General features: G+C 38.5%; 1 protein-coding gene across 4 annotated transcripts in view; it reads right to left on the bottom strand.

The window, feature by feature from the left end:
- Nucleotides 1-23,823, bottom strand: part of GBE1 (1,4-alpha-glucan branching enzyme 1) — a 293,313-nt gene that overhangs the window by 93,268 nt on the left and 176,222 nt on the right. For all 4 annotated transcript variants that reach the window (XR_006103177.1, XR_006103178.1, XM_042461049.1 and 1 more), the window contains exons 4-6: nt 5,917-6,042; nt 4,205-4,340; nt 1,534-1,624 (exon numbers count right to left, since the gene is read on the bottom strand). Coding sequence is in view for 2 of the 4 variants with exons in the window: in XM_042461049.1 (XP_042316983.1) it covers nt 1,534-1,624; nt 4,205-4,340; nt 5,917-6,042 (353 nt within the window). In the remaining 2 variants the exon portion in view is untranslated. The remainder of the gene's footprint in view (nt 1-1,533; nt 1,625-4,204; nt 4,341-5,916; nt 6,043-23,823) is intronic.

Genomic DNA, 23,823 nt, shown 5'->3' with positions numbered 1-23,823 from the left:
ATATATATATATATATATATATATATATATATATATATATATATATATATAATATGCTGCCTTCCTTTGAAAAGGATGCATATTTTGAAGCATATTTAGATAGAAATCTGAGGTATTACACATTTCTTTGAGTGTCATGACCTATCTCTACCCATCCCCCTCGCAAACAGCTTGTAAGATGTCACAGAAGTGATGACCTGAGTTGACAGAAAGCAAACCATGGAATGTGCCTTCTCTGAAAACCACTGATCTGTCTGATTTTTTTTTTTTTTTAGTTACAAGGTGGTTTGATAGGTTCAAAGCATGACACATGGAGAAGTTGTTCTGAAAATGAGCCATTACCTGTCTCAGTTAACTTCCAATTCTGTTTGCTGCCACCTCGCTGGGAGTGCCAGCATAAGGAAAACATAAATGTGTCAACGACAAGTGGTAATGATTTGTGAGGTTTAGAAAAAAGCTGTTTGTATTATGTGCCTTCAAGTCATTTTCAACTTAGGGTGACTCTAAGGTAAATCAGGGTTTCCAGAGGGGGCTTGCCATTGCTGTCTTCTGAAGCTGAGACAACTGTGACTTATCCAACATCATCCAGTGGGTTTTCATGGTTGAGCAGGGATTTAAATCCTGCTCCCTAGAGTCATAAGCCAGTGCTCAACCCACTACAGCACACTGGCTTGTCAGGAAACAAGTTTCTTTGCAAAATCTGAGGATACCCTGTATTTGGAAATACACATCAGACCCATTCATTCTCCTATTTTGCAGAACACTAGGTTTACTAATATGAATCAAAATGGGCATCTCTGACTGAAAACAATTGGTTCCAAACTAATTTTTCTTGATATGCAAGCTTCTTAACTATATCCAACTGTCATCTTCCAGTATTTGGAACCCTCAAATACAATATTCTTTTCCAAATTAATTCTTTTTCTACAGAGTCTATAAAATTGGCCTTGCAGGAATATTTTCGTTGTAGCTCATCTTTTCTCCAAAAAAAATTTCCAACTCTTCAAAATGATTTTATTTACCAACATAAAGCCTTTTCACATTGCTTGCTGAACAACTCACACTGCATGGTTTACAATCATGTACAGAGATAAAATCGTAAAAGAGTACAGAAGTACATACTCTTTGAATTGTAAGGAACTGTGATTTTTCACATACAACGTATTCAAGACTAACAGAAGCAGCAGACAATGAAAAGCCAACCCCCTATGCTACCTTTAAATACTACAATAAAAATATCTATTGCCTGCATCAATTCATCAGCTGTGCAGTAACATTTCAAAGATTTGGAATCAGACAGGTCCTTCCCACAAAACTGATTTAAGGGTATCTTTAAGGAGTGTAGTAGCCTGATTTCCAACAATGATGAATCAAGCAACTACAGCAGTTTTCAGATACCTGAAAGGAGCATGAGGTACAGTTCTTCCAAAACTGCCTCCTATGTACATAGAGAATTTCACAGGTAGATGCAAAATGTTAAACAAATGAAGAGAGAAAATAACATTATTAATCATGAAAGAAATCATAACATACCTTGACGCAGCAAAAAAGCTTGTGATCTGATAACCAAAACTAGCATAATAAGCATGTTCCATCACAGCCATCAACTGAATACAGTTATAACCTTTGTTTAAAAGGGAAAAAATAGGTGGTTATTTAAAAAAAAAGAACTAAAAAAAAAGCTATACAGCAGACCAGTATCATTTTGTTACTTTTACTATGGATAATCCTTATATTAAATGAAATGTATTTATATAATTAATGATTATCAGATCTAGCAAGGCAAAACTCAAGGGAGATATGAGTTCCCCATCTAAACTAGGAAAGTCAGTTTCTCAGCCAATCCCCTAAGTACACCGAAATATTAGCTTTTTAGGAAGAAATACATAATATGCAAATATAATCGTAATTTGACTTTAGAATATTAACTATGCCAATCTGCATGTCCTGAACTTCAACTGCACTTGTGATATTTACAGTGTTGATCATAAAAGGAAAAAGAATAACTAACTACACAAGTATTAAATCTTGTGCTTTCCTTAATGTTTCAAACATATTCCATTTCTATCTAATCGTTAACATATTTTTCTCCAAATTCATTTCCCTGAAGGAATCTCTCTAAAAGAACAAACATTAAAGCAATGGAATTGTGCTTTGAAGCTTTCTGAAGGAACTAAGGACCAAAGGAAAAGAAAAAACCTTTCTTTTTGTCCCTTATCCAACCCAAAATGTTTTTCTGTGATATTAAATGAAGGAAATCTGAAGGGAAAAGTGCAGTTTAATGATGAAACCACCAGCACTTAAAACAAATCTTTTACTAAGCTAACTTTTATGTCAGCAAGTAAGTGCCCCTTCAGCCACCAAGCAAGGATTATAGGCAAAGAATAACCTTCAGATCTTTTCTGAAAGTCTGTGGAGGCCACAGTTTCTCTGATTCTTATTTTTCTCTAAAATCTTTGGCTTGCCATTCAACCTCCTCTGCAATAAACTTTAACTCTGTTTGCTTAACTCAACTATGTTGTTGTTGTTGTTGTTGTTGTTTGCCTTCAAATTATCTAACACCTAAGAAATGAATAACACTTAACTTGGGCTCCTAGACACTTTGTTACAAAGAAGTCATTTTAAAGTGACACTTTCTTAACAATCATGTAAAGTGGGCCCTCTCCTTACACAGGGGATCCGATCCGTTCCAGATCCTCCCGCGTAAGGGAAAATCTGCTTATGCTCGAGCCCCATAGGAAATAATGGCAGAGCGGTGTGCAAGCCATGGAGGCACGCACCATTGTTATCCTCCCCAAGCGGCTTCCGTCGACACACTGTATATGATTGCACAGAACAATCTGATTATAGCGATTGTATAATCAACTATCAGTGCTTCCCATATAATTAAAAAAAATTTTTTTGTGAAGGTTGACAAATTAATTTTCAACGCAACTTTGGCTGATCATATCATTTTCCCTTCTTTCTGACATACATGCTTCTCTATTTCATACTATTGAGCATTCACCTGTAGACTTGCCGTATACACTCAACTATATGTTGACCTCATGTATAAGTTGAGTGCAGGTTTTGGGGCCAAAATTATGGATTTTGATATGAATAGTGGATAAATCAAAGGTTAAATTTAGCAGCATATAACAAAGGATGTAAAGGATGAAGCAAAGGAAAATGATGGTAATGATCTTTAAAAATTTTGACAGGCATAACTATTTGTGCTCCAATGGAAAGATGAGATAGTAGAGGGAATTGATGCTTCTTTTAGGTGCTCCAAGAACAGATTAAGCTCTCACCTTTCACCAGGGCATGGTTCCTTTTTCGATAAGAGTTAAAATACAGACCTACATTGACTCCTGGATAAGTCAACCCAGGTTTTTTTAATCACTTTTTAAACTAAAATTTCTAGAGTTATACATGAGTATATACAGTAGGTTTATAATAGCAGTGGAAAATACCCTTAAAATTTACTCAATTTATTTTTATTTACAGTGGTGCCTCGGGTTACGAAATTAATTCGTTCCGCGGCCGCTTTCGTAACCTGAAAAGCCTTCGTAAGCCGAAATGCCATAGGCATTCGTAACCCGGAGCAATTATTTTCTATTGCATTTTTTCGTATCCCGAAAATTTCGTAACCTGGGTAATTCGTATCCCGAGGTACCACTGTACTTTTAAAAACTTGAGCAGTTTAATACTTCTGAAATCAGAATTACAAAACCCTTTACTGTCCTGCATTGGTTTGTGTACAGCCATATCCATTTCCCCCCACAGTAACTAATCCATGCATTCCTCTTTCTCTATATATATTTTATAAATGAATGTTCAATTATTATTTTTTTCAGAGTGTGCTCTATAAATATCAAGGTAAAAATAACTAATTTTCTTGCAATAGTATGGTGATCTAGGGAAATAGGCAAATAATACATGTGGATTAAAAAAATATAATTAAAAAGATGTTTTATTTCTGCGTGGTGTACTCTATAAATGATATAAACACTATAAAAAGCACTCATCTCAGTGTGGATTCCAGTCCATTTTCTAAAATATAAAACCATTATTTCAGTACAAGTCCCGTATACTAAAACACATTCCTATGATGCATTAAATATCAACACAGAGACAATTCACAGCCTCTCAAAATGAGCTCTTCTAATAAAAGCAGAGGGCTCATTAAAAATTTATCTCGGAAGAAGCCTCAGATATTACTTACCAAGATCCTTGACTTTCGGAAGTACATTGTGTGTGAAGTTTTTATATGAAGCTATTTTCCCTTCAGGGGAAGCAATTCCCACATGAGATTCATAGATCCTTAAGCTTTTAGGCTTCTTAGGAACAGGATGTCTCCGCTACACAATGGAAAAAATGGTTTGGGAATAAAAATGTGAGAAACTGTCAGTTATACTAGACAAGAGCTGGGAAGATGTGCTAGTCGGAAGCAGCACAATCAGCTTAAGATAAATGCAGTCATTATATTAATAAATCACATAAATTCATGGGGTTTAGAAAATCCCACAGTTGAGATATGGCCTGTACAACATCTCTTAAAAACTTTCCCCTTTTAGTATGACTATTCTTTGTAGTGAACCATATGTGGCAATGACAGGGTACTGATCAAGTTGCTTATGTTCTTCTCATCCAAAGCCTGTATCAAAGTAATATTATATATTAAAGGGAATGCATGTTCCTTACAATTAATCCATGTTCCTTCTCATACAAAGATTTCTTCAGAGATGCATGTTTCAGCAATCTGACTTGTAAATTAAGCCCATGCCTACTTCCCAGTAACCAGTAGCACACTAAATACAAGAAAATAACATACTAAGCAAAGCAAAAGTCTTATCATTTTAAAGAGTAATTCTCTCAACAATAAACTAAGAATATCATCTAGTTCACAGATATACTCCTCAGTCTGAGGATTGGGGCAGGGGGGTGGAGGCGGGGCAGATGGGGGGCACTATACTGTTACTTCTAGTATCCTCTCAGAGCAGCATTGCATCTTAGATATCTTGCTGGCCCCACGCCTTTAAAAATATTATTTTTTACTTATTCTATTTCATTTCATTAATATGCCACCTTTCTCCCAGAGTGACACCCAAGTTGGCTCACAAAAAGAATCAGCTAGAACCTAACAATACAGGTTCAAACACAATATCACATTAAAATGATAGGTTATAAAATCATTAAAAAGCACACAAGCTCAATAAATAAATAAAACACACAAACCCACAAGAGGTCTCCCCACAAACAACTGCATATTGCTTGAACAAAAATGTATTTGCCCACTGGCAAAAGGAGAGAAGGATGGGGCCAGCCTGACTTCCCATGGAAGGGAATTCCAGAGGGTAGGAGCAACCACAAAAATGCTCTCTTCTGGATCCTCATCAAATAAGCCTGTGATAGTGGTGAACTGAGAGACCGCCCCCCACTGGGGCAGATCTTAAGACTTTGACAAGTTTGTATGCTTATCAAAATTCTTCCAGTTTGGATTTTGCCTGCCTCATTTTTTTAAAGCATATTTGAGATCCTGTGTGGCCCCTGAATAGTCACAGGGATAGAATATTGTCCCCTAGATCTGCTGCACATGCTCACTCTTAATCATCCTCTAGCCCTCCAAAATAGTCAAAAGATGTAAAATTAGTTTGTCAGGATTCATTCTTGACAAACCCATGCTGGCACCTACTGATTTAACAACCCACTCTGGTTCCTACTAATATACATGTTATCTTTCATCTAATACATTCCCTTCTACATGGAGTGTCGTAGAGAAAGTGATTGTAAATATTCATGAAAAAATAGGGAGTGCAGGCAATAGAAAACAAAGCATGCACAGAACAAGCTCTTTTTAGATATTCAGAAAACAATTGAGAAAGGACTAACCAACCTCATCCCACTTTATGTTTCTAGCATGTTTAAACAGTTTACCCTGTATGTGACTGGTGGATCCCAGTACATCCAGTCATAGTTGACACTGGCCCCTTCACGAACTACATATCTTGCCCAAGGAGAAATACGATACAGGAGCTCTCCACTTGGAGTTCGTATCACCACCTAAAATAAATAAATAAATAAACATCAAACTAATGCCAAAATTTGGTATTAAAACTCACAAAACTGCTGTTTTCAGGACAGTGGGAGCTGGTCCAGTAGGGCAAGTGTGCAATTTCCCTACCCAAGACTCAGGACATCTCCACTGGTGTGCTCCTTCCTGCCGCATTACTTGGTAGGGCATTAGTTGCTAGCTTCCTTCCTAGCCAATCTCCCAGATTTGAAGTACTCAGGTGACAAGCCCTTCCTGAAGACTTACAGGTATACATTTTTTTCCTCCTCAAAAGTGCAGAGCATCATGGAACTGTATCATCTGAGCAACCCATCAGGCACCAATTCACTAGCTCAATGGCCTGGGTCAGAGGTCCCTGCTATGCATGTGTCTACAACTGGTTAGTAGTTTATTCAATAAGAATCCATCAGCCAGCCTTTCCTGCCTACCTGGCTTGGGCCCAGGATACCTGAAGGACCGCCTCTCCCCGTACATTCCGTCCCGCACCCTCAGAACATCTGGGCAGCAATACCTTAGGGTGCCGGGGGCCAGGTTGTCCTCCACTACGAGGAGGACATTTTCCATCGCTGGCCCGGCCCTTTGGAACACGCTGCCCATAGAGCTCTGCTCGACTACCTCCCTGGCCCAATTCAGAAAGGACCTAAAAACCTTTCTTTTCCATCTGGCATTCCCCGATTAAAATCCAGTGGGCCTCCCTCCTCTACTGTGGCAAGAGGATGGGCTAACGGGGGTCTTATATTGTAGTTGCTTTTGTTTTTATTGTTTTGTTGTATCTTTGTATTCTTGTATTTTAACATGTTGTAAACCGCCCTGATCTGAGGAAGGGCGGTATAAAAATAAAATTTTTATTTTATTATTTTTACCTCTTGTTGCTCCTTCTTATCCACTGCAAGAAAATGAAAGCTGAGGAGCAACCACGTGTGGTAGGGAATGGATGTCATACACTGTGGTAGTAAGGGCCTTAACCCATTTCCCACGAGGTACTGTTCTGGTACCTGGCATGAGGAAAATTCCTAGGCTCCTGCATTTTAAAGTTTGCCTCGATGCTTGCAGAAGTCATTTAATTTCAGCTCTACTCTGATAGGCAGGGAAGGAAAAAAACATATTGACTATGAACTGAAAGGGTTCAAAAAGAAGGGAGTCTGTTATGAAGAATATGGGCGCATCTACACTGCAGAAATAATGCAGTTTGACACCACTTGAACTGTCATGGCTCCATCCTGCAGAATCCTGTGGTTTGTAGTTTCATGAGACACCAGCAGAGAAAGCTAAAAACCTCAGAAAACAGACCCCATGCTTCCACAGAACTTAAACTAAAGCAATTAAATTATTTCTACAGTGTAGTTTTCCCCTAAATTGCTTCCTTTTATATTATATATGGACACATCTACACATACCCAGAGGAACAGCAAATTTGTAATCATTTCTTTGTTGTGGGGTACTGCACTAGGTGGCATTGTGTTACACATCTGTTTACACACCTTTGTTTTTGAACACCATTGCACCAGTCAGGAGTATGACAATGAGTGTATAGATGTTTGTATGCTGAATATTTGCTGTGGTTTCCCTTGGCTGTGGTGTGTAGAGAGACAAGGTAGAGCAATAACTAGGAGGTGGCCAGTTTCACAGGGAAATGTTGTGCTGTGTGTGTCAGAGTCAGCAATCTAGGTCAGCAATGGTGATGGGCTGGGAAGTCTTCAGGGGGTTCTGCAGTAAGTTTGGGGCAGTTGAGAAAAAGGGCTGCCATATGTTGTTTGCTGACAATTTTACTTCTGTGTAAAATGGGGAGCCAATTTCTTTTCTGGGGCATTTTGCTTTGATAGCCTTTAGGGCTGAAGGGCAGGGTATAAATACCATAAATAAATAAAATAAATGAATAAAGTTCAATTGGAGGAAGGGAGAGCTAAAAGTGAGTACAGGCATAAGAAGCACATCTGTGTGCTCTCCCTCCTTCCCTCCCTGCCACCTGATCATTTATATCCTAACTTAAGAACCGCATTGGGAGAAAGACAGGATATAAACTGGATAGATTTGATTTTACATACTGTATCTTTATATGACCATGCTAGTCTTCTTTAAAGGAAATGGAATAGCACCCTGGGCCAGGGAGGAACAAGGTAACTTTGGTAGCTCTGTTAGGCCTCTGCTAAGCTTTTGCTCACTAAAACTGATATTTGTTTATTTGCTTATTTGTTTATAAAGTTGCCTAGACTGGAGAATAACTAAGGCATGTGTTGTGTAATGAGAAAATCTGCATGGAATAATCATTTAAAATTTGCACTCCCCACATGTTAGCTAGATTGTTCAGAATTGCACTTATATCAGGACTTTGGATTGTAAAGTGTTTAAACAATAAAGTGTTTAAAAAAACCAACAACTTTGAATTAATTATCTAAACAACCACCCAATGACTTGGAATCTATTCCTTTACAACTGAAATTAAGAGATTGTGCTGATTTGTGCTAGACTGACTTGAAAGATAATAGGACCAATTTAATAGTGGCTCTTTTGAAGCTTTTTTTCTTTTCTTTTCTTTTTTTTACAACTACTCACTCTCTCCTTATCCTATTCTCAATGTTTTAATCAGAGTCTAAGAGCAAGCCTGTTTGCCCACCTGAATCATGAAAATGTAGGCCTACTGGGTTTTTATTTTTTACTTATTTTTCAGAAGCATATCAATACACTTTCAGACATAGGATAGGCAAACAGACTATCTTTCATTTTCTGGTTTCACTCAGTATGAAGTACAGGAGAATATATATGGGGATATATTAAAGAAAAAACTAGCAAATGCAGGAGCATACTTGTTTCTTGGTTACAATAAAATGACTTCAATGGAAATTAGGACATAACGTCCTAGCAACTATTTTATTTATTTATTTACTTTAAAATGATCCCTAAGTCTTAAAGTGAAACTGAAGGATCTCAAGAAATAAAAGAAGAAAAATAGATCCATTTGGCTTTGCCAGTGGTGACCTCTTTGCTTCATCCTCCATTCCCTCCAACACAGTAGGCATGGACTGCCACTGCATTGAGAGTAACAGGTGTCCCTCTCCTCTCTCTCCTAGGCTGCATCTGAACTGTAGAAGTAATGCAATTTGACACACTTTAAGTGTCATGGCTTAATACTATGGAATCCTGGAATTTGTTGTTTCACCAGAGCTCTAGGAAAAGCTAAATACCTCACAAAACTACAAATCCCAGGATTCTATAGCATTGAGCCATGGCAGTAAAAACTGCATTACAGTGTAGCTGCAACAGTAATCTTTCTTGACATTGACCCATTGCAAATTACTTCCCTTCCATAGAAAACACCCAATGTTGTTGACTGATGTAACCCACAATATGTTTGTCACTTGTTTTACTTTAATAACTGCTGCAGGAAAAGGAGTGGGTTTCTGGCAGATTCTACATCCTGGGCAACCTGAGGATTTGAGCCTTGTTGTCCTTTTGTACTTCCATTGGCTTGTTGGTTCAAATTAGACTCACCAGGCATGACTGGTGTGTGTATGTTCTGTGTTTTTCACAGCATTAAAAACAGTATTATAATAATAATTTTTTAAAAAGTACATTGAAAAGGATTTTTAAACTGGTCCAACATCCCAGCCTGTTCTTATAGTAATTTCCTAAACGCCTGTGTGAACAGTAGGTCTTCACCTGCCAGCGGAAGGCCATCAAGGAGGGAGCCGTTCTGATCTCTCTGGTCAGGGAGTTCCAGAGCCTAGGGGCAGCCACCGAGAAGGCTCTCTCTTGCATCCCCACCAACTGTGTTTGTGATGGTGTTGGGACAGAGAGAAGGGCTTCTCCAGAGGATCTCAGAGTCCGGGCCGGTTCATACCAGAAGAAATGGTTTTCCAAATAATGTGGACCTGAGTCATGTAGGGCTTTATAGGTAATTACCAGCACGTTAAATTGTGCCCAGAAACAAACTGGCAACCAATGAAGCTGTTTCAACAGGGGCATTGTATGGTCTATGTAATCTGCCCCGTTAACAGCCTGGCAGCAGTTCTTTGAAACAGCTGAATTTTCCTAATACTTTTCAAAGGCAGCCCCCCATTTAGAGCCCATTACAGTAGTCCAAACGAGATTTAACCAAGGCATGTACCACCGTGGCCAAATCTGGCTTCTCAAGGAACGGGCGCAGCTGGCATACAAGTTTTAAATATGCGAAAGCACTCCTGGTCACAACAGAGATCTGGGCCTCCAGGTTCAAAGCTGAGTACAAGAGTACCCCCAAACTGCGAACCTGTGTCTTCAGGGGGATTGTGACCCCATCTAACACAGGCTGGATACCTATTCCCTGATCTGCCTTCCGACTGACCAGGAGCACCTCTGTCTTGTCTGGATTAAGTTTCAACTTGTTTGCCCTCATCCAGTCCATTACTGAAGACAGACACTGGTTTAGGACCAGGACAGCCTCCTTGGATTGAGGTGGGAAGGAGTAGCACAGTTGAGTGTCATCTGCATATTGATGACACCGCACCCCAAACCTCCAGACAACCTCTCCCAGTGGTTTCATGTATATGTTAAACAGCATAGGGGACAACACAGAACCCTGAGGGACCCCACAGGTCAATGGCCAGGGGGTCGAACAGGAGTCCCCCAGTACCACCTTCTGAGGAGGCAAGGAGGAGAAGGAAAGAGAAACCAGGACATTCAAGCAGCTGAAAAAGCGGAAAATTAGTGGGACTGAGCCTGCTAAATTGGGGCCGTTGGAGGGCACCACTGTTATTAGATATGACTCCCCCCCCCTTCATATTGCCTGGCATCCCAGAATTGTCATTAGCACCTATTGTACGACTTAGAGCATTGCAGTATATGTCTGTGCTATGAAGATTGGATCTTGCATAATGAGTTCAACTTAGTGTGTATAGTTTTCTACATACACCTGAAACACATCTGTTTGCATCACTTGTGAAGAAAGGAGAAAAGAGTGCTTTCCAAAATATACAGAGAAATTTCCTTTCCAAACTGCAAGCAGATAGCAATCTGCAAGCAAATGAGTAACTGGCAAAAACTCCTGCAATGATCTTAAAGAATAATGTGTCTATTTGGGAGAAGCAACCTGTTCCTAAGCTGGTAAAGGCTTCAGGGTTTTGTTTTGTTTTTAACAAGAAGACCACGAACTTGGCGAAATGGGTAATTGTCAATGTAATATGCGCAGTCAGATGACCACTCAGCATTTGGACTACTGCAATCTGCACCAGGCACAACTTCTGCTTTAGGCAAAAGAGTGTCTGTTCCATACGCAGCACATCACAACAACCTACATTTAACATATAACTGCAGCTCAAAATTATATTCATAGAGGATAAGTCCATGAATAAGCTACAAGTCAGAATAGCTATGTTTCACCTTGAGTATCAAAGACAGTATGCCTCTGTGTATCAGTTTTTGAGGAATATAGGATGGAGAATGGAGTAGCACTCATTTCCAGCTTGTGGGTTTCCAAGGGCAACTGGTTGCTGAACAGAATATTGGATGAGATGGGCCTTTGTTCTGATTCAGCATGACTCTTCTTATGGACTGGGAATTATTATTATCTATTCATGTATGAATGTTTCAGCTAGAGAAAACCCAGAAAAACTTGGGAGAGAAGTCCCTTTCCATTTTTCAGAAGGAAGAAATTGGAAACTTCAGGGAATGTAGAAACAAAAAGTTCAGATGATCTCTCCCCTGTTTTTAAATTAGTGAAATTCTTTTGTAAGGCAAGACTATACTAAAAATGTCAGGAATGTCATCATATGACAATTGCTATAAAACCAGTCTGCAGATGAGGATAATGCTATATCCTGTGCATAATATAGCGGGTAGAAATATAAAATATTCAAATCCAAGACAAATTTGTGCACCCAGTGAACAAATAATAATTATGAGATGATCATATATGATAAATGTGCACTAGAAGATCCCAACAGAGAAGGAAAAAGTATTGTGAGATTAACTAGTTAGTTTATTGTTAGAATAAGACCTTTAATCCTACAAAGTTTTGTTTTAGCCTTCAGTTGTTCAGACACGAAATACTAGAGAGGAAGTATTAGAATTCGCATATGGCAATTCTCTCTAAATCTATTGTAATCTGTAATTTATTTATTTTTTCATTAAATGGGAGAATGGAAGTTGGAAAAAGGGAATGTGGTGGAATCCATCACCTAATGGACCAAATCGGTGTCATTTATTTAGGCCACAAGTGACAACCCTGCAGCCTTCCATGTGTTGTTTTTCTCCATAGGCTGTAGTGGCTAAGGCTGCTAGGATTTCAGTGCAACAACATATACTGGATTTAAAACTTTTATAGTTTAAGGAATGAACAAGAGTATTAGTATGTAATAAAAATATAATGTTGATGTAAACTGCCTACAGAGAAGAATAAAGAAAAGGTTAACACCTATAACTTTAATAATAATAAATAATAAATTAAAGTTATAAATGTATTATTTATTATTATTATTTATTATTTATTATTATTAAAGTTATACATTTATACAGCTGTTTCACAGATTTACTCGTAGGTATGCATGCAGGGAGTGGCACTTTAAGAAAAACACATTTCTAGTTTTCAAACAGGCTTGAAATGAAGAAGTTGCTATTCTTTTTCTTGTTCTTTTTAACACCCTGTAGACAGGACCTTCCTCCTAGTCTGGAAGTCTACTTTGCAACTTCTAAATGTTGTCAAACACTGGGAGAAACAACTTTTAAAAAGGAAAAATAATCATGTATTTGAAACTTCTAACTTATCCTTCACAGCCTAAATCTTGGACAGTCTGGTGTTACATCTGCATTCTACGTTTGCAAACTTTCCCTTCCTAAATGAGGAGCTACAAATAAAGTGCACATTCTTATTTACTAAAAGACAGCATCAAATGCTGGGGTATATCAACAGTGTTCTTTTATGTTTCCCTGTGTCTTCAGAAAATGCAATGAATAACAGCACTTATATCTCTTAAAAAACATGAACAAGATTACTCCTCAGACCATGGTGATACCAAAAGGATAGCAAGAATCAGAACATAATAAGGAGGAGAAAAGAAGAATAAAGAAAACCTACTCTGAGAAAGAAGTTAGTGAATAATAAAATGGAAATGATTATTCAGTGAGCAAGGTTTGTATGTCATGGAAGCACATTTTGTCATTTGGAGGTAATTTGAAAAGGGCAATGTCTTTCTTTAAATGTAAGTGAGAAGGAGCAAGACTAGATGGCCAGAGGCATTCTAAAAGTTTTGCAATGTGTAATGTAACTTTCTATTTCCAGGCTTAATATTCCCTGTAATGTAACACCAAGAGAGATAGAGGCATATAAACTACTAACTATATTCCATATTTTCAGAATCATTAGAGCACACATTTCAGTGTAATTTAAATACAATGCCAAGTATACTGATACCATACTATCCACTTACTAGGCTTCACATGACATTTAGACATGCCATCTATGCCCCTTTGCATCATTAGCTGGCTCATATTCCCAGCCCTTTACAGTCGCTGACCCTTGTACAAACCAAGTTATAAGGAAAGAAGTCCAGTTTCAATTAGAAAGACTGTATCTCTTTATATAAACAGGTATGTGTTTTAAGATCTGCAGGGAAGGGCTTTCAACGTCAGAAGTGTGGCTGCTGAGGACTGGGAAGCGAGTCTTCGCTGTTCCCGCTCCCAGGCTATAGAACTCCTTTTTAATGCTGTTTTAACTTTTGTCTTAAAATTCAAATTAGGTTATTTGTATTTTAACTTTTGGACAAAGAGGATTTTTAAAATATGTATTTTTAAGGTGTGTATGCTGCCTTTAGTCCCATGCTAAGAAAAAGGCAGGGTATAAACTAAATAATAAGTTTTGCATGAAATATATACATTCTTAGTACTTAATGAATGAATGAAATAAAAAACAGCTTTGATTGGAGTATTTGAGTACTTAGGGAGTTAACATTTATTTGAATATTTATATCATACCCTATATCAAAAGCTCTCTAAATGGTGTACAACAAAACTCAATGTACATCAACTTAAAACAATTTAAAACAGTAGAAGATGATTTACAGTAGAGGATGATTACAGAATATAACAATTTAAAACAATTTAAACAGTTTAAAATAATGAATGTATACAAACTGGGAAAGGCATTCACAATAGGGGTCACAGATCAGCTACAACTGAAAACTGAGAGTGATTCCCTTTCTACTTCAAAATGACCTGAATAGACTAGAAAGCTGGGCTACAGCTAACAAAATGAACTTCAACAGGGAGAAATGTAAGGTACTGCACTTAAGGCGAAAAAATGAAATGCACAGATACAGGATGAGGGACACCTGGCTTAAGGAGACAACATGTGAAAGGGATCTAGGAGACGAAGTAGACCACAAGTTGAACATGAGTCAACAGTGCGATGCGGCAGCTAACAAGGCCAATGCGATTTTAGGCTGCATCAATAGAAGTATAGTGTCTAGATCAAGGGAAGTAATAGTGCCACTCTATTCTGCATTGGTCAGGCCCCACCTGGAATATTGTGTCCAGTTCTGGGCACCACAATTTAAAAAGGATATTGAGAAACTGGATCGTGTCCAAAGGAGGGTGACTAAAATGGTGAACGGTCTAGAAACCATGTATTATGAGGAACAACTTAGGGAGCTGGGGATGTTTAACCTGGAGAAGAGAAGGTTAAGAGGTGATATGATAGCCCTGTTTAAATATTTGAAGGGATGTCATATTGAAAAAGGAGCAAGCTTGTTTTCTGCTGCTCCAGAGAACAGAATGCAGAACAATGGATGCAAGCTACAGGAAAAGAGATTTCACCTTCCTGAAAGTAAGGGCTGTTCGACAGTGGAACACACTCCCTCAGAGTGTGGTGGAGTCTGTTTCTTTGGAGATCTACAAGCAGAGGCTGGATGGCCATCTGTCGGGGATGCTTTGATTGAGATTTCCTGCATGGCAGGGGGTTGAACTGGATGGCCCTTGTGGTTTCTTCCAATTCTATGATTCTATTATTCATTTTTTAAGAGACACAAAGGCCCGGTACAGACAGGTGGGGAGCGCCGTAACTGGGCCGAGGTTTGGGAGGATGCAACAACCGTATGCTCCTGAAACCTAGCGTGCGGTGGAGATGCCATCGTGGCGGCCTCCAGTCCATACAGGGGCAGTGTCCGCACATCACAGACAGGAAGTGGCATCATGGTGGAGCCCTTTCCTGTTTGTGGCGCTGAAAAAAAGAAGCCGTTCTAGGCAGCTTCTTTTTGGCAGTGCGTTGGTGCTGCAGCATGTGGCTGCTGCAGCACCGACTCAGGGCAAAGACGGGCTGCATGGAGCTGACCGTCTGTTGAGCCCCAAAGTTACTGTTCTATAGAGAGAAGCTTTTCCTCTGTCTTAGGTTCCACTGCACCAACTTGAACACCTAAAGGGATTTTTAAAAATATATATTTATCCATGCATTCAATTCTATATGATAAGACGACGAGGAAGTTATTGTAATACTCTGGATCAACTGCTGTTGTCATCTGATCATTCTGTTTTGAACACAGACATTATTTGATTGGTGACTCTTTCAATTTAAAGACAACTGTCCCCAAAACGAGAAAAATACACAATACAGTCAACTTCTATTATGCAAGAAGATATTTATAAACATTTGAACACAACTAAACCCTTCTAAGATTGGCTTATGCCAATTTATCTGGAGTCCATAAATCCATAGATAAATTTCGCCCAGTCATTGCATTCAGCTCATGAAAAACAGAATTGAACAAGAAAAAGTTCTTAAATGGCTTCTACCAGATTGTTATGCAATAAATATCTCACATTACAGGTTGATATACAGTTGGAAGGTGTAACAAGCAGACACTGGAGATTGCGTTTTTGAATTTAGGGAATAAAATCTGGATCTACAAATTCCATCCAGAAACCTGTGTAAAGGATATGCTATACATGACAATGCAACAATGAACCTTTATTCTACTTTATTATAGTCATTATGACATGGATACTATCGTATTGGCTCTCTTAAACATATGCTGTCACAATGCTCCAGACAATTCAGGCAAGTCACCAACCAAGCACTTTGTGTTCTTCAAACCAGTGAAGCATGTGCCATTCTTTTCTGCTGTGTCAGTCAGGGGACTAATGATACAGAGTCTATTCTCCAGCCATTATTTGAGATATTGTTGCTTCACACAGAATAAAGTTCTAAGACATGTTAAAGCCAATATGCTTCATCCCCACCTCTCCTGCCCTCACTTCTTTTCACGATGCCTGCTTAAAACATCAATCAGATTTTCAGCTGCCAGGCAGTTATGTTTCAGGTCTTACACACTGTAATACTAAGCTGTAACACACAAGGAGAAAGAAGCCTGCAAAACTGTGTCATTATTTTGTTTTTACCAGTCAAACCCTTACTATGACTACATCAGAATGGTGTGACATGGTTACCTATATGCTAAACAATGCCACTTGCTTTGTGTATTGGGTCTGCATAAGTGGCATACAAGTGGCATACATGCCAAACCAGGCACAAGCCCAAGTTTCTGCCATACTGTGAATTTTGTAATGATATTTTTTAGGATACAGTATTTGTTTGTTTGCACCCATGTTCTGGTTTCATTGGGAAACCCCAAAACCCTTACCCAGAACAGTAAAGTCTGATAAATGGCATCCCCAAAGCTATTGGTATTTCTTATATATCGTTATAAATGTAACAATAGTAAACTTTGACCCAGTTATTAACACAAATGCATACTATAGTAAAGAAATAGAAAACAACTAAGACTTGAAAAGGCAGTCTTGGAGAAAGCATAAGATTCTCAAGGTTCAACATATATAATTAAATACAGAAATCAAAACATCCAGGACATAGTATTTCTGATTTCTATGTATGGGTGTGAAATCTGGACGCTGAATAAAACTGACAGGAAGAAAATGAACTCATTCTAAATGTGGTGCTGGAGGACAGTTCTATGGATACTATGGTCTGCTAAAAAAAAAAGAAGAGGAAAAAAGAATGGGTCTCAAGCGTGAACCCTTATGAGAAAAAATGATGACTAAAAAAAGCTGTTGTACTTTGGACATATCATGAGACAATGAGATTCATTGAAAAAGATCATCATGCTTCTGAAGTAGAAGGCAGTAGGAAAAGAGGGAGGTCACACTACCAGCAGACAGCTGGAAAGACAGTGCCTTGCCCAAGCCTGTCTGGAAACCTTAATGGTTTAGTGACATTTAGACCTACTTATCTCTAACCTCTAGCATTATTATGTACTTAAAATCAAGTAATTAAGTATGTTTAAAAGAATGAGTTGAAATAACTTAAACTGAAGGATGCACACAACTAGAAAAATAAGTAAAACAACAACCTCACAAACAGGACAAGTGGGACTAAATCACAGCTGCAATATGCTAATACAGCAATATACAATAATGCAACTGCTTGTTTCGGTGGGGGTGGATTTCTAATATTTTGAGGGCTACCACTTTTACAGCTTGCATGGAGTAAATTAATTCACTACCCCAGCAATCGCTTCTTAAACATTCTTAGCATGAATCCACTTGAAAATAACTGTTGGCAAATGTGACTTTTGAGCAAGTGAGTAAAATACAACTGGACATCAGAGGCTATCATCATGCTAAATATTGTTTGAGTGGAACAGCTTTAATATAAATATGCAAATGTCAGAGACTGGTTATTTACAAGGACAGTATATAAGAAGCTATTATCTCTATCCACTGCAATTTATAGTACAGTATTCCATTAGCCTGACATTTGTGTGAGACACAAGATTATATGAATATACAATGCAGAAAACTGAGCTGAACATTCAAAAACACACGCCATATTCAAAACAGCCAAATAATGAAGCTAAGTTTCCAGACTGTGGACATAAGTAATTTTTGCACTTTCATAGACCTGGGTAACCTATGTCATTCTGTCAGTTGCTAACAAATACTACTGACTTCCCCAGCTAACTGATGGATATATAGCACTAATTGTTATACTTCCATTATATAATATTCATGCTTCTACAATATACACACTCTCTTCATTTAACACAACCTATAGTTGATCCTATCCTCAGAGTAAATAAGCAATAATTCCCAATCTTTCTTAAAACTGTGTAAGATTAACAAAATAAATTCTGAGAAAAGCACACCTTCACCAAATTGAGCAGATAGTCATTTCCCACCTTATTTTGCACAATTTGCTCTGTGATTGTTCCCATTGTGCACCATTTGTTTGTTTTCTGAAAATTATGGGACCAGTGACAGGTGTTCTGCAAGGGAGTAAGGTCCCTCCCCCAGCCAGCATATATATGTTCATCCATTTTTGAGACTCCAGACACACATGAGACTTTACAGCACATTTTCAACAGATGACTTTTTGTTTTTCAAAGAAAGAACACAAAAGAAATATTTTCAGGACACTGATTTCAGCATTGTTAAATACACCCAAGCCTGTCTTAACTATAATTGGCTACACAATGCAGGTGCCATTTAAAATAATATGGTTGGTACAGAAGATAAATACAGGTACTCACATGTTTCCTCATGATATAAGACTACTATCAGAAAGCAACCACTGTAAAAATAAAGATTCTCCAACATGCAAGCTTTCGTGAGTGCAGGCCTTCTGTTTTTATTTTGGCATTTCAACCATACTATTAGTGCTTACTATGGATTCACAGATTTCCAAGAGAGGCATGATTCTGGGTGATCAGTCGCTTTGTGTTCTTTTGGGTAATAAGTGGCTTATGCGTCTAGCCTTTTTATATAATTGCATTGTTGTCTAATACCTTGGGACTTCATAATCCTAAAAACTATTGACTAGGAACCTGAATCAGACCAGAGATCAATCTAAAACAACTAGACTGGACAACCAAATGCACCAGGAAGCCCAAAAGCAGAGATTAAAAGAGATAGCTTGGTCCCTAAAAACTAGTATTAATTAGTCTAAATTGGGAGGTTTGCTATAGCCATTGTGATTAACAGCTATATTCCAAGGCAATAATGGACTGGTTGAGAAGAAACAAATTTAAAATTGATCCAGACAAGACAGAAGTGCTCTTGGCCAGTCAAAACAGAGATCAGGAAATATGGATTCTATCTGTGCTTGATGGGGTTACACTCTCCTGAGGACACAGGTTTGGTTTGGATGTAATTCCTACATTCTGCCCTGAATCTGAATGTTCAGGTTTCTGCAGTGGCTAGGAGTCCATTTGCACAATTAAAGCTAATGAGCCAAGTGCACATGTTGCTTGGGGTGTCTGACTTGGCCATGGTGACACATGACATTTACATCCTGATGGATTATTGCAATTAACTCTATGTTGGGCTGCATGTGAAGAGTGTTTGGAAACTTCATCTGATCCAAAGAGCTGCAGCTAGATTACTAACATGTGCTACTTACACGAAAAATCTGACTTGCTTCTTGCCACAGCTCAACTGGTTGTCAGCCCAAAAGCATATCCTCCCATATGAGCCTGCCTGAGCTCTAAGATCTCCAGGGAAGGTGTTTCTCTCTATCTCACAACCATCATGAGTACATTTGGTGAGAACACAAGAGTAGGTCTTTTCTGTAGTTGTTGCAAGACTTTGGAACTAGGAAGGATAGGATGGCTCCTAGGATAGCTGTCTTTTCCACAACAGGTGAAGACCTTTCCATTCCAGAAAGCCTTTTAGAAGATGAGAAGAGATGTTATGGAGCTGTACTGTTTTTAATTTTGGCTTTAAAGTAATATTTGAAAAGTTGCATTCTTTTGATAGTTTGATACTGTCTTTCCTTAGTAATTGCTCCAAGTCAATGTTGTTTCCTGCTAGTAGCATGGTGTCATCTGCATATCTTAGATTGTTGATATTCTTTCCTCTCATCTTCACTTCTCCCCCCCCCCCATTATTATCTTTATTCACCAAAAGTAAATAGCATACTACATGCATCTTATATTCAACATCATAACTCAGTGAACAAATATAATAAAATAATAAGACAATACAATTTCCATTCAGACATTATCCAAACTGTATTTCCCTTCCACCAATTTACTTTATAAAAACACTAAACATTTATATCAACTTCCTTCCATACAGACTCACTTTTCCTGATATTTATTGTTAAAGCTTGAGTTAAACCTAGTTGTACCATTCAAAAGAAAAAAACTGCTTTACCTTTACTATCTTCCTGCCAAGTAAACTTTGGGTTCTTTTTTTTGTCATTACTTATATTCCTTTTTATTTTTGTTTCTGCTAATTTGATATTATAGTGTCTCCTCAACTCTTTTCCAAGTATTCATATAATAGTTGTCATTCTTTTTTAAATGATTTGTCAGGTTTTTTTCCTAATCCAATTGGTCATCCTATCTAGCTCTGACATTTCATACAGTCTTATCAACCACTGTGCCACTGTTGGTATTTCCTCTTTTTATCACTATCTTGCATGTTCCATCCTTGCACATGTCATAATATAAAATATAACTCTTCTATACTTTTTCTCTGTATTCTCATTGATCATGCCTAATAGGTAAACCTCTGGTAAAAATGTGAGTTCAATTTTTAATTCTATCACTATTATTTTGTGAATAATACTTTTGCCTTGGGGAATGTTCACTACAGATGGTAGTATGATCTTAACTTTTTCTGAGTCTAAACCTTTTCTTGGTATGACATTTTCTCCAGACAAGTTGAACAAAAAGGGTAATAGAATGTAGTCCTTTGTTAATTGGGAACCATTCTGTTTTTCCATATTCTGTTCTAACAGCAGCCTCTTGTCCTGAATACAGGTTTCTCATTGGGTCAATAAAATGTATTGGCACTCTCGTTTTTTAAAAAGTATTCCATAGGGTTTTTTGTTTTTTTGTTTTGTAGGTTTTTCGGGCTATGTGGCCATGTTCTAGAAGAGTTTCTTCCTGACGTTTCGCCAGCTGTGGCTGTGTGGCTGCCAAAACATCAGAAAGAAACTCTTCTAGAACATGGCCACATAGCCCGAAAAAGCCACAAAAAAAACTATGGATACCGGCCATGAAAGCCTTCGACTTCACAGTATTCCATAGCTTTTCATGATTTATGCAGTCAAGGGCTTTGCTATAAAGCACAAGCTGATTTTCTTCTTGAATTCCCTGGTACACTCCATTATCCATTGTATGTTTGCAATGTGGTCCCTAGTGTTTCTCCCTTTCTTGAACCCAGCTTGCACCTCTGGGATTTCTCGCTCCATATATCATAGCAGTCTCTGCTGAATAATTTTGAGCATAACTTTGCTTGCATGGGAAGTTAATGCAATGGCCCAGTGGTATTCCCACATTGGGTAACACCCAATGCAGGGGACAGAACTTCTGGGGGGGGGGGGGGCCTCTGGCACTGAGACTTCTGGCATGGTTTCTGGGGTGGGGGGGCCCCCACAGGGCCTGAGAAACTCCCACAGGGGGGCAGAGCAGTGTGTGTGGCCCTAAGGTGCTCCCGCAGGAGCAGAACAGTTCCCACAGAGGATGGGGAGCCAACCAGGTGTCACCCAGTGTGGCCTCCACCCCCCACCTCCCATTGACGCTATTGCAATGGCTTATAGTTACTGCAATCCTTTGTGCCTACATTTTCTGTGAATGGGAATATATAGTGATTGTTACCAATCTGCTGGTCACTATTTTGCTTTCCATATTTTTAGCAGATTTTAGCTGGCACTAGAGTTGATCTATTCTAAATCTGTCCTGTATTCACTGAGAGTTCCACCACCAAGTGTTGACAAACTGGGTAAGGCAACAAAAATGCAAGACTCCTTTACATTTCTATGCATTCCGTATGATTTACAATCGTCCCTTCCCTTACACGAGGGATCCGTTCCGCCCCCCCCCCCCCCCACATAAAGGAAAAAATATGGACGCTCAAGCCCCATTCAAATGAATGGGGCTCATGTCTGCGACGGCATGGTGACGGCACGCGGGGCGAATGCCACAGGAGCGTGCATCATTGTTTTCTTCCAGCGCGCACCTCCCTTCCTTCTGGCACAGCTTCCAGCGTATGCTGAAAACCGCATATAACGCGGCACACTATATAAACCTACACAATAGGGGTGGTAGATCATAGACAATGCTGTTAAGTACTCTAACCTTTTATGCCACTTGCTCAGTTTACAGGGGGATTGAGAAACTGTTGCTCCAGTATGCCAGCAATGGGTCATGCAGCCACACTGAAGTGAAAGGAAATCAACCTCTAGTTTGTGCTCTCTAGCTTTTCAGCCGATTTTGGGCCAGTTCAAGAGTTTTGAGAAGAACTGTAATGTCAGCCACTATGGCAAGAAAAGCAATTTGTATGTTTGAAAATATTGTTTCCATCCAGGTTGTGTGTGTGTGGTTTTAGGGTTTTTAGCTTGTTAGAAAAACTGAATGAAGAACACGCAATCCACAGGCTGCATTCCTCAACCCTAAATAAGAAATAAGCTATTTCTAGCTGTATGTGAATAGATGATTTAAGCATTTTGTTGCTTATCTCTATGGGGATAATCCTGATAGGTCCAGTAGGATTCCATTTCCTCTCCTGCATTAAAGAATCTGCACCATAAAGTATACCCAAAACGTAATGAACTGTCAGTGATGTTACATCAAGTGATGCTGCTCTCTCTCATATATAAATAATAATAAAACATTTATTTCTATCCTGCTTTTCTGTAATAGAACAATCAAACCGGCTTAGTCCATTGCTGAAATATCTTATTTATTTATTTATTTATTTGGAGTATTTCTGCCTGCTGTTGAACCTCAAAGGCTCTCAGAGTAGCTTACAGGTTGTTAATTTGACACTTCCTGACCTCAGGTCTACAATCTAAAAAGACATGGCACAAAAGGAGAAAGGAATGGTGGTGAGGAAGGGGATTCAGTCCAGCAGATATTGCCTGTTCTTCTCTCCTTCCAAGGCAAGGGCGGTGGCAGTTGAAATGGATGACTTCCTGTTTCAAATGCCAAAGTCATGATATGCTAGGCTAGTGGTTACAACATTTGTCTTCTCCAGCGGTGACATCTCTTCTTTGGATATCCCGGTTGATGTTTACCATGTTGCTCATTGCTTCCATTTAAGAACACATGCAAAATACCTTTGCCAACTGAAACTGAATTTTAACGTTGTTGGCATTTTAATATTTAGTTGATGCTACTCAAATATTTTATTTTAGTATTAATGTTCTCATTCAGTGATGCTGATGATGTTAGCTAGCACATGTCCATCAGCAATTATTTATGGATTTAATTGGGGTGGTGGTAGTGGTAAGAGCAGGATGTAAAAGGAAAGTATAAGAAACGCAAGCTGAAGGTGGAAAATCAAAACACTTCTATACCATCATATTCTGATCATACTTCTGTAAAAGGATGCATGCATTTCCATACGGAAAATTCAGCAGGGCAGATGCTGCTAACACTGTCCCCTGATATTTTAGGTTGAGCAATCAATTTGCATTTGGACTTGCATCAAATATTTAAGACAAATGTCAGTGATTGGAAAACAAGTTAGGCATACTTATCTCTCTTTCTCTCCCCCTCTGTTCAAGAAAATTTATCAGCTCGCTTGGATAAAGAAAGAGAGCTTTAATCTAGCAGCAAAGCCTTATCTCTAAGACAGGTCATGCCTTGATTTTCCAAAAGAGGGAGATATAACTCCATTCTTTAAAAAAAAAAACTAATGCTTTTCCTTCAATAAAACACCTAAAATATATTCTAGTGAATTATTAAAAACCAGTAACTTCTCTCATTTTACTTTTGTATTAAATGTCACCTTATGTGTCATTACTGGTCTATTCATTAAAAACATAAATCCAACCCTATATT

Source organism: Sceloporus undulatus, chromosome 3 (assembly GCF_019175285.1).
Source record: "Sceloporus undulatus isolate JIND9_A2432 ecotype Alabama chromosome 3, SceUnd_v1.1, whole genome shotgun sequence".
NCBI classification, from domain to species: domain Eukaryota; kingdom Metazoa; phylum Chordata; class Lepidosauria; order Squamata; family Phrynosomatidae; genus Sceloporus; species Sceloporus undulatus.
The sequence above is the reverse complement of the archived record's forward strand: the minus strand, read 5'-3'. Positions and strand labels throughout refer to the sequence as shown.